Source organism: Gastrolobium bilobum, unplaced genomic scaffold (genome assembly GCF_033153095.1).
Source record: "Gastrolobium bilobum isolate Gb01-03AN ecotype WA unplaced genomic scaffold, APGP_CSIRO_Gbil_v1 utg6296, whole genome shotgun sequence".
Taxonomy (NCBI): Eukaryota; Viridiplantae; Streptophyta; class Magnoliopsida; order Fabales; family Fabaceae; genus Gastrolobium; species Gastrolobium bilobum.
In genome coordinates, this window is record NW_026897150.1 from 111,468 (window position 1) to 125,519 (window position 14,052).

The 14,052-nt window shown below is 39.0% G+C and overlaps 1 protein-coding gene across 1 annotated transcript in view; it reads left to right on the plus strand.

Moving 5' to 3' along the window:
• LOC133304532 (uncharacterized) overlaps positions 1-14,052 on the plus strand; it is an 83,829-nt gene that overhangs the window by 64,876 nt on the left and 4,901 nt on the right. The window contains 10 exon segments of the mRNA XM_061504582.1: positions 1,609-1,928; positions 2,458-2,574; positions 2,710-2,877; positions 3,051-3,173; positions 3,261-3,350; positions 3,445-3,551; positions 3,617-3,765; positions 7,400-7,482; positions 7,577-7,672; positions 7,789-7,911. Coding sequence (XP_061360566.1) covers positions 1,609-1,928; positions 2,458-2,574; positions 2,710-2,877; positions 3,051-3,173; positions 3,261-3,350; positions 3,445-3,551; positions 3,617-3,765; positions 7,400-7,482; positions 7,577-7,672; positions 7,789-7,911 — 1,376 coding nt within the window.

The window sequence follows — 14,052 nt, forward strand, 5'->3', positions numbered from 1 at the left end:
GCTTACTATGCTCCTTGTATATGTTGATGATATTATTATCACATGTGATGATTTTGTGGAGAGACAGATTCTGCAAACACGGCTTGCCTCCGAGTTTGAAGTCAAAGACCTTGGGAAACTGAGATATTTCCTAGGGATAGAAGTAGCTCATTCGAGCAAAGGAATCTTTATCAGCCAAAGGAAATATGTTCTTGATCTTCTCAAAGAAGCAGGAAAGCTCGGGTGTAAACCGTCTAATACTCCTATTGAGCAGAATCACAAGATGTGCTATGAAGAGGAGAGTCCTCCAGTTGATAAAGGACAATATCAACGACTAGTTGTGAAATTGATATATTTGGCCCATACTAGACCAGACTTAGCTTATGCTGCTAGTGTTGTCAGTCAGTTTATGCACGATCCAAAGGAGAAACATATGCAGGCAGTAGAGAGAATTCTTCAGTATCTGAAAGGTACTCCTGGTAAAGGGTTGTTATTCCGACGTGATGACAATCTATCTTTAGAAGTCTACGCAGATGCTGATTATGCTGGATCCGTGACTGACCGTCGTTCTACCACTGGTTATTGCATGTTTCTTTGTGGTAACTTGGTGACATGGAGAAGTAAGAAACAAGATGTGGTCGCCAGATCAAGTGCAGAAGCTGAATTTCGAGCTATGGCTCAAGGCATTTGTGAGTTACTGTGGCTGAAAATTGTACTTGATGATCTAAAAATAAAATGTGAGGGACCTATGAAGCTGCTATGTGATAATAAGTCCGCTATTTGTATAGCTCATAATCTAGTTCAACATAATCGGACAAAACATATTGAGGTCGACCGCCATTTCATCAAAGAGAAACTTGATAGCAGGTTGATTACCACTCCATACATTCCCACTGGGCGTCAATTAGCTGATCTATTGACAAAGGGGCTTCCTTCAGATAGATTTCAAGAACTTGCTAGCAAGCTGGGAATGATAAATATCTATTCCTCAGCTTGAGGGGGAGTGTTGTAAATAGTAATTATGTAGTCATTTATTAGTAATTATGTAGTCATTTATTTGTATTTATTTAGTCCGTTACTTGTATATTGGATCAAGCCCATTAGGTCAAAATTAGGTCAAGAAGTCTCTATAAATAGAGACCCCTATGTACATATTCAAAAAAAAATCAATAATATTTCATAACCCTTTTTCAAGTCAATTTCTGGAAATAACTTTACTCAGTGGATAGTGGATACATCAGCGAGACACATTGGGGTTCCTTTGGTTAGGCTCTGGATGCCATATTGAATATCAGGACCTGAGAGATATGTGATGAAATCCGTATGTCTTAACTACACAACAAAGGCTCTATTATATAACTAACTGATAGAGTTACAAAGAGATATATATGATGTGGGACTTTGTCCCTCACTAAACTACTCTATACTATTCTATTTACAACAAACCCAAATAAAACTCATCATAAATAAAAGAAGTAAGAAAACTAAAGCATGCTAATTGCATTGTTTCATAGTTATTATTAACTCCTCTCTTGTTTTAGTGTATAGGTGGATCTGAAGTTTGAAGTAGGCTAGCGGTACAAGAGTGGTTTATATTAAAATCTATAGCACTGTTGTTTTCTGTTGTAGATAGCCTTCAATTACGAGAGATTAAGTTGGATAAGGTGCGAGCATGGAAAACTTTTTACAAACTTGGGCAACAAAGAGTGTTGGCTCCACGTTTGCCTTTAGACAAAAGATCAAGAGAACAGATGGCGAGTTTCAGTGAGCATAATGGCATGGAGATGGCAAAAGTGGGGTATGAAATATATGCAGAGGGACCAACCCGAGTTCTGCGAATTTGTGAGATCTTTGATAGTTTCAAGAGAGATACTGTTCTTGATTTGTGTGCAAAAATTCAACTGAGAGTTTCTCAGTTTGCGGTTCACCTACTTGAACATGTAAAACAGGTATTCTTGCTTTTGTTGAGTGCTTGAATCCACCAAAGTCTAATGTCTGTTGATTTTTGTTGAAATTGCACTTGGGATTTCACAGTTTATGCTTGCTAATGTGTGGTGTGAACTTAAATGATTTTTTTTTTAGTTTTGGCACAAAAGACATATATAGCTCCCTTCTTTATCAGATCATAGCATTTCTCAGTTTGTAGTTTGTACGGAATCTTAAGTCCATCCATCTTAAAAAAGAAATAAAATTAAAATGGGAATTTCACATGTATATGTAATCAAGGATTATACATATTATATATCAGTGGCTCAGTTTCAAACACTGCCAGAAGTAGAGTGATTATGATGTTTTCTCGTGTCATGAGCCGTTAGAAAAGGGTGGCAATATTTCCTTTTGTACGTAATAAGTTACTGTATTCAATTCATAATGAAAGCATAGTAGGTATGGTTATGCCTTTTTCTAATTTTTAAGTTCCACTTTTCTTTTCATACTTGCTAGTTGCTACTACTGATATTGTAAGCTACTATTTTGAAGGAGGAAGATGAGAATGAGCACAAAGATTTTACACCAATTGTAGTTGCAAAGCTTGGGAATTTGCATATGATTACTGTTTCTAATAACCACCACAAATATAACCAGTTCAGTGTACAGGTATTAATATTATGAGTAATAATGCTTAATGCAATTGCATGGCTGAACTCTTTATTGCACATATTTTTATATACTTAGTCTAGAAATTTCCAGTTAAGGGCTTTACTGATCACATCTTATTTGTTATTGATCAAGTACATGAATTTGGAGCTTAAGTGGAAGGGAGTTCCTTTTGCATCAATGCTTCGCAGACATCAATTAGATTACAATGACTCAAATGATAGTGTACTGAAAGTTGTTCTTGTTCTACTTACATCCGATTCCAGTGTTAAGCAATTTAGATATTCGTCAATTTTTCTTCAGGTAAAGCTGGAGTCTACCTTTTTCTCCCTTTTGTTTCTTGTGTCCTGGTTCTACTTTCTTTTAATCTTTTTTAGATTATTTGAAGCCTATATTATTCAATTTTACGAAATGAATTTAACTGCTCCATATATGAATTGGTCGTACTCTTGTATGATTTGACATTTTTTGTGTAGCCAATTGATTTGAACCTTGATGAGGAGACATTAATGAAAATTGCTTCATTTTGGAGAACATCTCTTAGTGACTCACCAAGCCAGTTGTTTTACTTTGATCATTTTGAAATCCATCCAATAAAGGTTTCCTTCCTCCTTAATGTCTATCTATCCTTTAGTTTGAATACTTTGTCTTAATTACTATTTCAGAATCTATCTTGTATTTTGTAGATCACCGCAAACTTTATTCCTGGGGAATTGCGTTCAAGTTATAGCTCAGCACAGGAGGCTCTGCGGTCCTTGATTCATAGTGTGGTTAAGGTTTGTTTAGCATACTTTATTGACCTTTTTTTCTCTCTTATAAACCATGATGTATGCTAATGGAATTAGTTATATCCTTATTTTCTCTTTTCAGGTGCCTACTGTTAAAAATATGGTAGTAGAACTGAATGGGGTCCTGATTACCCATGCACTGATAACAATGCGTGAATTAGTTATTAAATGTGCACAACATTATTCATGGTAAGCCTATGATATTCATGCTTTTTAGTTTTGTATTATGGCTGAAATTTGAAGAACTTGTCCAGGTATGCTATGAGAGCCATGTATATTGCTAAAGGAAGCCCCTTGCTTCCGCCAGATTTTGTTTCAATTTTTGATGACCTGGCTTCATCATCTCTTGATGTCTTCTTTGATCCATCCCGTGGGTTGCCGAATCTTCCGAGGTTCACTTTGGGTATGTCATATACTATTGTATAGTTTCGTGTCTGCTCCTACTTCTATTTTCTAATAATTTACACTGTTCGTCTCTTGTCTGTTATCATTTTTTTTTTCTCTGTTATCTACTTGGCATCAACTTCCACTTCGTGCTTTTTCTGTATTTTTCCTTAATAGACTGTGGTGGTTAAATTTCATGAGAATTTAATTGCAACCATTGTTTAAATTTTAGGGAAAATATGAAAAAGGAAGAATTGGAGAAAATATTAATTTGAATGGAAAAAATACTGAACATTATCCCTAAATAAATTTTTATATGGATTTATTCTTATATATAGACCTAGCTAAATAATTACTTTCCTAATATAATGACTAAATTATGGTAATATAATATTTTATAATAATTACAATGATTTAAAAATGATAGAAAATATTGTGTGGGGAAATCTATACGATAGATGTAGAGGACTACATTCCTAGCTTGTCAGGATGATCCTAAGACCTCTCTTTAGGAAGTCATTTAATTAACACATCAGCGGATGAACTTGGTAAGAGACATAAACTTTGTTGATCAGTTCACTGTGTAGCTTCTCCTGACAGTGTAGAGGTTTGGGATTATTTACACTTTGAGGAGACTTTCTCCAATTACAAATCCGTGGTTAAGCCTTTCCTGTTTCACTTGTGGTTATCCCTTTTCTTCCAATGTTAGTGGTAACACTCTGGCTTCTGCAGGTTCCTATTACTTATCTTTATCTTCACCTATAGGCTCCCCCTTAAGAGAAGTCTGGGAGAAGAAAGACTAGGTTTAAAAATAAGTGATATCCATAGAAACAAAAACCTTACGTAAAAAGGGAGAATAAAACTTGTAGCCTCGTTGATTTGAAGAGTAGCCAATAAAGACACACTTAAGGGACTTAGAGTCAAGCTTAGACCTCTGATGCAAGGGAATATGGACAAACACAACACAACCAAACAATTTAGGAGTAAGAGAGGAGATAGATTAAAGGAAGGCAAAGGTTTGAACAAGGCGAGAAATTGGAGATTGAAACTGGAGGACATGGGAAGGCATCTGGTTGATAACATATGAGGCAATAAGGACTGCTTCCCCCCACGAGTATTTAGGAACATGCTAGGTGAACATAAGGGATCGAGCAAATTCAAGAAGATGATGATTTTTTCTCTTGGCTATCCTGTTTGGGATAAATTCTTTCCAAGGGCAGTGTTGCAATTAACGAAGGTCTGGAACTTGTTTTGGACCGTGGCATGGAAACTTTTCTAAGTAAGTTTGGCATCTAATTTTTCCTTGAGAAGATAAACCCACCAAACTTTGGAACGGTCACCATGAATGTGACAAATCACCGAGCACCTGAAATTCTTTTCCATGGGTTAGTCCTTATATATCACTGTGAATTAGAGTAAAGGAGGAAGATGCTTTGTAAGGTCTAGGGGAATATTGAACACGAGAATGTTTTGCAATTTGACCAATATCACACGAAAAAGAATTCAGACTTTTGTTAATAAATAAGTTTGGTAAGAACTTTTCAGGGTAATTGAAAATGGAGTGGCATAACCTACGATGCCACAACATAACATCATTGTTAGAATCTGAAATGAGAAGATGATCATTCTCCACATGGTTCACATCCCCAAAGTAGTAACCTCTCTCCTCTCTAGCAGTGTCAGTCACACTTAAATCTTGTTCTAGAAAGACGCAACCATTCATTGATAATTTAGCAAGACAATTCAACTCAAAAGTCAATTTGCCAATAGAAATGAGATTGCAAGCCAAGGTAGGAACATGTAAAATTGAAGTCAGCAATATGTGCTAGAAGAGTTTGATTGATCCTTTCCAACAATTTGGGAAATGCTTCTATATGTTATTTTTACTCGGGCAGGCTCATAACATGTAGTGTAGGAACAAAATAGTACCTATCCAGTGATCAGATGCCCCAGAATAAACTAACCAACGAGTATTATTGTCAACATGGACTACAATACCTTGTTGAGCCACATTGCTAGCTGCCATAGTGGGTTGTTTCAAGCGCCTTTGAAGTTTCACATACTCAGCCTTGCTAAGGAGTATGTTTCGCTCGAGTCAACTGAGCCACGGGGTTCCTTTCTCTTATTCCTAACTGAGGCCTGATATGCATGACTTTTATTTTGCTTCTCTGGTTTCCAATTTGTTTGTTTTCCATGAAGATCCCAACATTTTTTTGGGTACTTCGGATCGCTAGAGAGGCAGTCAATAGTACCTTTGACAGTCAAGGTAAACACATCATCATTTTCACATTTTTTTTCTCTTCCAGCATAACTCTCCTTCTATTAGCTTCTCTCCACACCTCAGCAAAGGAAGATAAAGGTATTGTCTTAACATTTGCCCTTCTAACCTCATCAAGATCTCGGTAAAGGCTGGCAAGGAATTCATAGATCCGTTCTTTCTCCAAATGCTTCTTGAATTTTACATCACCTTTCAAATCTCCAAGGTCATTGCATTATGAAGGTATAGTCCTAGCCAAGGTTTTTCAGCTCATTAAAATATTGAGTAACGGTCATACGTCTCTGATATAGATCTTTTAACTTGTTTTTCTGTTCAAAGACCTGAAAGATGTTCTCCAAATCTGAAATTTTGTGTGTGATATCATCCCAAATCTCCTTGGCATCAATGAATAGATAAGTTTGACTAATTTTCGATTCCATGGATTTGGTTAGCCAAGTCATCTCCAAGGAGTTATTAATCTCTGAATCCTCATATTTGGAATCATTCTCAACAGGTTTTTTGACTTTTCAGGTGAGATAACCCATCATGCCCTTTAGCCCGGATGATCATCTTGACCAATTGAGACGATTGCATATAGTTCTTACCATTGAACCGATAACTAATAAATAATATTTTGTATAGCCAAATTCTCTCCAAAGGATTGGATATTGCGGGAAGATGATGATGCAAAAAATTTCAAGAATGACGCTTCTATAGAAGAGTGAGATTGGCGTGATGCCCTAGAAATCAAATAGCTCTAACTTAGTTGTGACATCTGAGTCAAGAAAAGGAGGAGCCGACGAACCAAACGACACACACAACGCGATGAAGAAAACATTCGGCTTGGTGATGTGTGTATTACAAGTGTCGAAGGGTCACTGTGAGTGTGGAGGCGCATCTGGGCGAGTGGGATGGTTTCCGGTGACGGTGCTTGTGTGATGGCCGGAAATTACCATATGAGGTGGCTTGTGGTCTCACTTCACCAATCGAAGCTTCGTTGATGTAAAATTTCATTCTTCTCATTGGCTAGAATAACGCTCATGTCCGTCTCCATTTGCCAACCTCTCGATTTTCTACACGTGCAAATTATGCACCACCTTCTGGTCTTTCCCCATCTTTAGGAGATTCAGTATCAACATGAACTGAGTTATTTTCTTTTCAACGATATTTCCTTGAACTGTGTGTGTGTAGACTTGGATGAACAAATAGATATGTGGGAGGGTTACTTATTTCTCAATTAATTTTGGGCTTTAAACTTCTGCAGTGACATGTAATCCAATGTTGATGTGCAGATAGATAGTTACTTATACTATTTAAATATGACGTTAGGACATGTAATCCAATGTTGTTTCTACTAATTATTTGTATTATTTTTTTGTGCTTTGCTGTTGATCAGGTACTTTCAAATTTATAAGTAAATGCATCAAAGGTGAAGGTTTTTCGGGTACAAAACGCTACTTTGGTGATTTAGGGAAAACTGTAAGTTAGCTCTTTGTTGTCTATCAAATTTTCATTGAATAACAATTATGATCATGGAGTGTCATCTTACTAATCAATTTATGATGGTCAGCAGTTGAGATCAGCTGGTTCCAATATAGCTTTTGCAGCTGTAGCTGAAATATCAGACTCCGTTCTGAAAGGTGCAGAGGCAAATGGTTTCAATGGATTGGTACTGAATTACCAACTTTTGTTTATTAATTTCTATACTTTCAGTTTGGAAGGTACTTATTCTGTGTTTTATTATTAATTTTTGGGCATTTGCATTTTTAACATTTAATTTTCAAGGTGAGTGGCTTTCACCAAGGAATTTTAAAATTGGCTATGGAACCATCAGTTCTGGGAACTGCATTGATGGAAGGTGGCCCTGATAAAAAGATATTGCTTGATCGAAGTCCTGGAGTTGATGAGGTATTGCATAATATTTTGTTGCATCTATGGTATATTAAGATTAATTTTAATTACATTGAAAATCTCTATATTTCATTGGATGTATGTTTGAACCAAAGAATATCTCTTGATTCTTTTGTTATTGTAAAAAATCAATTCAACTCAAAAGCTTAAGCTAGTGGGTGAGGGCTTTTTAATGGTTTATACTATTTTCTAACATACCTCCTCACACGAGAGCCCACTGGGCTTGAAGGGTGGACAATGCACAGACCCACCTACCTGTGCTAAGAAAATTCCACAAGAGAAAATGGGGGGCGTTGAGGATTGAATCCGTGACACCAAGGCTCTGATACCGTGTAAAGAACCAATTCAACCCAAAAGCTTAAGTTGTTGGGTGAGAGTTTTTTAATGGTTTATACAATTCTCTAACAATATAAAACAAAATTATTTCAATACCTTTTCACATATTGTGCCTTAATGTTAGTGTTAGAATAGATATGATTAGATATGATTAGATTACTTCCTATCTATAAATATTCCTTTGGATTAGTTCTGGGCTTCTCTCTTAAGCCCATTAGATATGACTAGATATGATTAGATATGATTAGATTACTTCCTATCTGTAAATATTCCTTTGGATTAGTTCTGGACTTCTCACTTAAGCCCATTAGGGTCTCTATATATTGTAACTCTTTGTATCAGATTAATACAACAACATATTATTTTATATCAAGTTGGTATCAGAGCTCTTTTGTTCTGGGGATCCTCGCTTCCGTTTAAAACCTTGTTTTTGCTTTAAAACCTAAGCCCACTGCTTAGGAGTCCTCTTTCTTTGCCGTGCGTCCTTCTGGAAAACCATCTAGGGGTGTAAGCCCCTTCCGAGTAATTTCCAAACGCGTTAGCACCTCCAACGGCCATCGGAACCACCGTCCGCCACTGTTCTGGCCGCCGGAGAAGTTTTCCGGCGAGTTTTCAGCCCAGACCACACGCGATCAAGACCGTCTCCTCCCGGCGACCAAGTCTGTGGAGGTCCGACCACCGTCGCGTCAGCCACGCGCCTCCACGCGCTGCCCGTCTCCTCTGCGCGTGGTGCTCACACGCCACCTTCAACCGGCATGTGTGCACTGTTCCGGTATCCTTTTCCAGTCGGTCTTAGATAGAGAAGCTCGCCTCCTCCTCCTCTTTCCAGATCTGTGGTTGGTTCTCTGTGGGTCTGACTTTTTGTGCGCACCTCTTCTTGATCGGTCATCAGGTTCATTCCTATTTATTCGGTTTATACCTTTGTGATTTAATATAATGGCAGCAACTTCTCCTGTTCATTCGGAGGTCAGTTCTCCCTCTCCTCCTGTCAAAAGTTCTCCCAATATCATCTCCACCAATGTTGGGCTCATTACCTCTTCAAAGTTGAAGGGTTCTGTTAATTACAAGAACTAGGCCACCTCTGTTCGAGTTTGGTTCTTTGGACAGGGATATGGGAACCATCTGACGGCTAAATCTACTGATGTTCCTAAGGAGGAAAAATCTGATTGGGAAAAGATTGACAACCAACTTCTGAGTATCCTTTGGCAGTCTATTGATCCAGTCGTCTTGGACATCTTCTATTCTTTTCAAACTTGCACTGAGGTGTGGGAGGAAGCAAAACACCTCTACACTAATGATGTTCAGCAGCTCCATTTCATCATGTCTCAGTTTATGGAACTGAGCAAAACATCTGACATTCAGATGGAGACATATGTTGGCAAAAGTCGATCTTTGATGCAGGCATATTTGGATATGTTGCCTTACTTTACTAATGCTTCTGCATATCAGAAACAGGCGGAACATTTCTTTATGGTTGCCACACTTTCTGGTCTCCCCGAAGAGTATGATAATGTCCGGGATACTATCTTGACTAGTGGGGATCCTGATCTATCAATGACGTATCAGCGTCTTCTAAATCTTAACAAGAAATTTGCTCCTGCATCGTCCATTGCTATTGATTCCACTGCTGTTGATTCTTCCCTTCCGGCTTCTTCACCAGAGGCTCTTCCCATTGCTCAAAGAAAAGGTACACGTACTACTCGTAACCCTTATCCTCTTTATAGTTTTTTGAGCTATGACCGTCTTTCTCCACCTCATTTCACCTTTGTTTTTAGTCTTTCTTCTGTTTCTATTCCTATAACCACAGGTGAAGCACTTTCCCATCCAGGGTGCCGCCAAGCAATGCTTGATGAGATGACTGCACTTCATTCCAATGGCACTTGGGACCTTGTTTATGCTCCTCCAGAAAAGTCTATAGTTGGTTGTCGCTGGGTTTTTACTGTGAAAGTTGGACCTGATGGCCATGTTGATCGACTCAAGGCACGCCTAGTTGCAGAGGGTTTTACTCAAACCTTCGGCCTTGATTATAGCGATACATTGCTCTCTTCCGGAAATTTTTTTGCCGAAATTCAAACTCAGTTGCATGCAGGAATTGCTTGAGGCTATAGAAAGACTTATGTGCAGTCTTGAGCTCTTGACCCTACTCCCGTTGAGCATAAACCTTGGTGTTGGCTCTATATATAGGCTTCTTCCTTTAAGTCACCATGAAGAAATGTATTGTTAATGTCCAATTGTTGTAGAGGCTAGTGATTCATGGCCATGGGTAGGAACTGAATAGAAGCTATTTTAGCAACTGCAGAGAATTTGTTGCTGTAATCAAGTTCAAAAAATTGAGTGTAGCCTTTAGCAACTAGTTTGTTTTTTGCTGATTGGTTGAAAAAAAATTAAAGTTGGAGACTCCGAAAGTGCCAAATAAATTTGTTAAAATTATATGGTTTTAGATAGGGAAGGAGGAAAGCAGAGAACAAGACTTTTAATTGTTGAGATATGTAGTCCCACACTGGTTGAATGAGCAACTAATGTGGAGTTTATAAGGCCTTGGGCACTCCCACCTCTTGAGCTAGCTTTTGGGATGGTGTATCCCAAGGTTCTTTACATGGTATCAGAGCCTCGCCGCCCCCCACTTTCTCTTGTGGCGTTTCTTAGCACAGGTAGGTGGGCCTGTTGCATTGTCCACTCTTCAAGCCCAATGAGCTCTTGTGTGAGGGGGCGTGTTGAGATATATAGTCCCACATTGGTTGAATGAGCAACTAATGTGGAGTTTATAAGGCCTTGGGCACTCCCACCTCTTGAGCTAGCTTTTGGGGTGGTGTATCCCAAGGTTCTTTACATTAATAATTTTCTGTGTGTATGTTGATGTGATACAAAAGGCAACACATTAACCCCTATTAACAGTAATATTAGACTCCTAATCCTAATTAAATGAAGAAAAAAATGAAATATGAAAATACTCCTATGAGATATCTAAGACACTATTTATTCTAAGATACATTAAAAGATATTATGAGATATTTTCTAGTTATTCTAACCTCCTTTAAGTTAAAGTATACTATGCTTTAAACTTGTTACAAATTAATTCTTTAAAAAGAAAAACAACATAAAATAAAGTAGTCTCCATATAACATGGTAGGAAAGGAAACTCGGGGCCTGGAGATGCTCTAGAGAGATGAGCCAAACCTTGGCATATCACTCTTTGCATATTTTAATTATCCCACCACTTGGTGGTTGTAGAGTATAAACTCATATGTCAAGCCTCTCAATATATCATTAGACCATGCGGCAAACTAAAATTGATTGCTCTGTGCACCTCACTCACCAAGACCCTTGATGAGTCACACTCAAATCGGTGCCCTCATGGGACTTCCAAGAGTCAACATTCTTAGGATCTGTTAGAATAGTTGTAAAAATAGTTCAGTATATATATAGTCCCACATCGTATGAGATCAACCTATTAGGTCTTTTAGTCTCTTTAAATAGAGAGCTCTTGTACATTGTAATATACTATGTGATTATTCAATATACAATTATTCTTTAATCTTAAGTTGGTATCAGAGCTTTTTCGCTCTGGGGATCCGTTTCCGCTAAAACCCTAAGCCCACTGCTTAGGTGTTCTCTTCTACTTTGTCGTGCATTCTTCCGGCGAGTTTTTCTCTAAGCCGTGTGTCTCTCCGGCTTCTTTCTTCAACTGTCAGAACCACTTCCCGCCGCCAACAACCGCCGCTCGTCACTGTTCAGGCCACCGGAACCACTTCCAGCCGCCAAAAACCGCCGCTCGTCACTGTTCAGGCCACCAGAGCACTGTTCCGGCGAGTTTTCAGCCCAGACTACCTGCGATCAGGACCGTCTCATCCCTGCGACCAGTTCTGTGGTGGTCCGACCACCGTCGTGTCATCCACGCGCCTCCACGCGCCGTTCTTCTCCTCTGCGCGTGGTGCTCACGCGCCACCTTCAACCGGCGCGTGTGCACTGTTCCGGTGGATTTTTCCGGCCGTTCTTGGACAGAACTTCTCGCCTTCTTCTCCTCTTTCTGGATCTGTGCTTGGTTCTTTGTGGGTCTCACTTTAGACGCGTGGTTCTCCTTGATTGGATATCGTTTGCCTTCGTTTACGGCTTTTATATTCTGTTTTTAAATGGCAGCAGCGTCCATTGATCTCTCGGAGGTTAACTCTCCTTGTCCTCCTGTCAAAACTTCCTCAGGAATCATCTCTACTAATATTGGGCCCATTACATCTTCCAAACTGAAGGATTCTACCTCTCTTGCTGCGAATATAGCTCAGTCAGACAATGCATCATTTGGTTCAGTTTCTCTCTCACTTGCGGACTATGCTGCACTCCAAACTCTTCTCAAGAAGGCTTCTCCTCAGTCTCAACCATATACTGGTAATCCTGTTGCTTGTGTTTCTCATTCTACATCACTTGGCACTTGGATATTTGACTCAGGTGCTACCGATCATCTCTGTGGTAATAAGAAACTTTTTACATCTCTTACTTATTCTGATCATTTACCTTCTTTTACCCTTGCGGATGGAACCAAAGCCCCAGTTCGTGGGATTGGACAAGCTCGTCCGACCTCTACCTTGGCCTTGACATCTGTTTATTACATTCCTGGCATCCCTTATAACTTAATTTCTATTAGTAAGTTGATCCACTCCCTCACTTGCACCATTACTTTCTCTAACCATTCTGTTTCTGTGCAGGATCCGGATACGGGGGAAATGATTGGAGTGGGTCGTGAGTCACGGGGGCTTTACTATCTGGATGTGCCTCGTCCTTCAGTGGCACTCTCTCTCACAGAATCTCCACAACTTATCCACAGTCGCCTCGGTCATCCAAGTCTTTCGAAGTTGCAGAAAATGGTTCCTCTTTTATCCGGTCTTCAGTCTTTAGATTGTGTGTCATGTCAACAAGGGAAGCATACACGTTCCTCTTTTGCCAGTCGAGTCAATAAACGAGCTGATGCCCCTTTTTCTCTTGTTCATTCAGATATCTGGGGTCCAAGTCGTACCTTGTTTGTTTTAGGTTTTCGGTATTTCGTTACCTTTATTGATGATTTTCCCGTTGCACTTGGGTCTATTTAATGAAAAATCGTTCTGAGTTATTTTCCATTTATAAAAAGTTTTATACTGAGATTCATACTCAATTTGGTGTTTCTATTCGTATTCTACGTAGTGATAATGCTAAGGAATATGTTTCTATTGATTTTTCTAATTTCTTGGCCACACAAGGTACTTTACATCAAACTACTTGTCCTCACACTCCACAACAAAATGGGGTGGCTGAACGTAAAAACAGACATCTCATTGAAACTGCACGTACCCTTCTTCTTCATATGCAGGTTCCCCTTCACTTCTGGGCAGATGCTGTACTCATCTCTTGTTTTCTCATCAATCGCATGCCCTCATCTGTGCTCAACAATGACATTCCTCATAACCTATTGCTTCCAGATGTTCCTCTTTATCCTCTAACTCCACATGTCTTTGGTTGTACTTGTTTTGTTCATGATCTCACTCCTGGTAAGGATAAGTTAACATCCAAAGCCTTTCAGTGTATCTTTCTTGGTTATTCTCGTCTTCAAAAGGGTTATCGTTGTTATTCTCCCGATCTTAAGCGTTACTTAGTTTCCGCTGATGTCACTTTTCTTGATCAACAACCCTTTAATTCTATTCCATCTCAGTTGTCACAGGTTGATCATGTTCTTCCTGTCCCTTTTCTTGACTTGTCTTTGCCAGCTGCAGGTGCTTCTATTCCAAATGAGCAACCTATTGCTTCTATACCTGAGGACCGTCCACTTCTCACCTATCA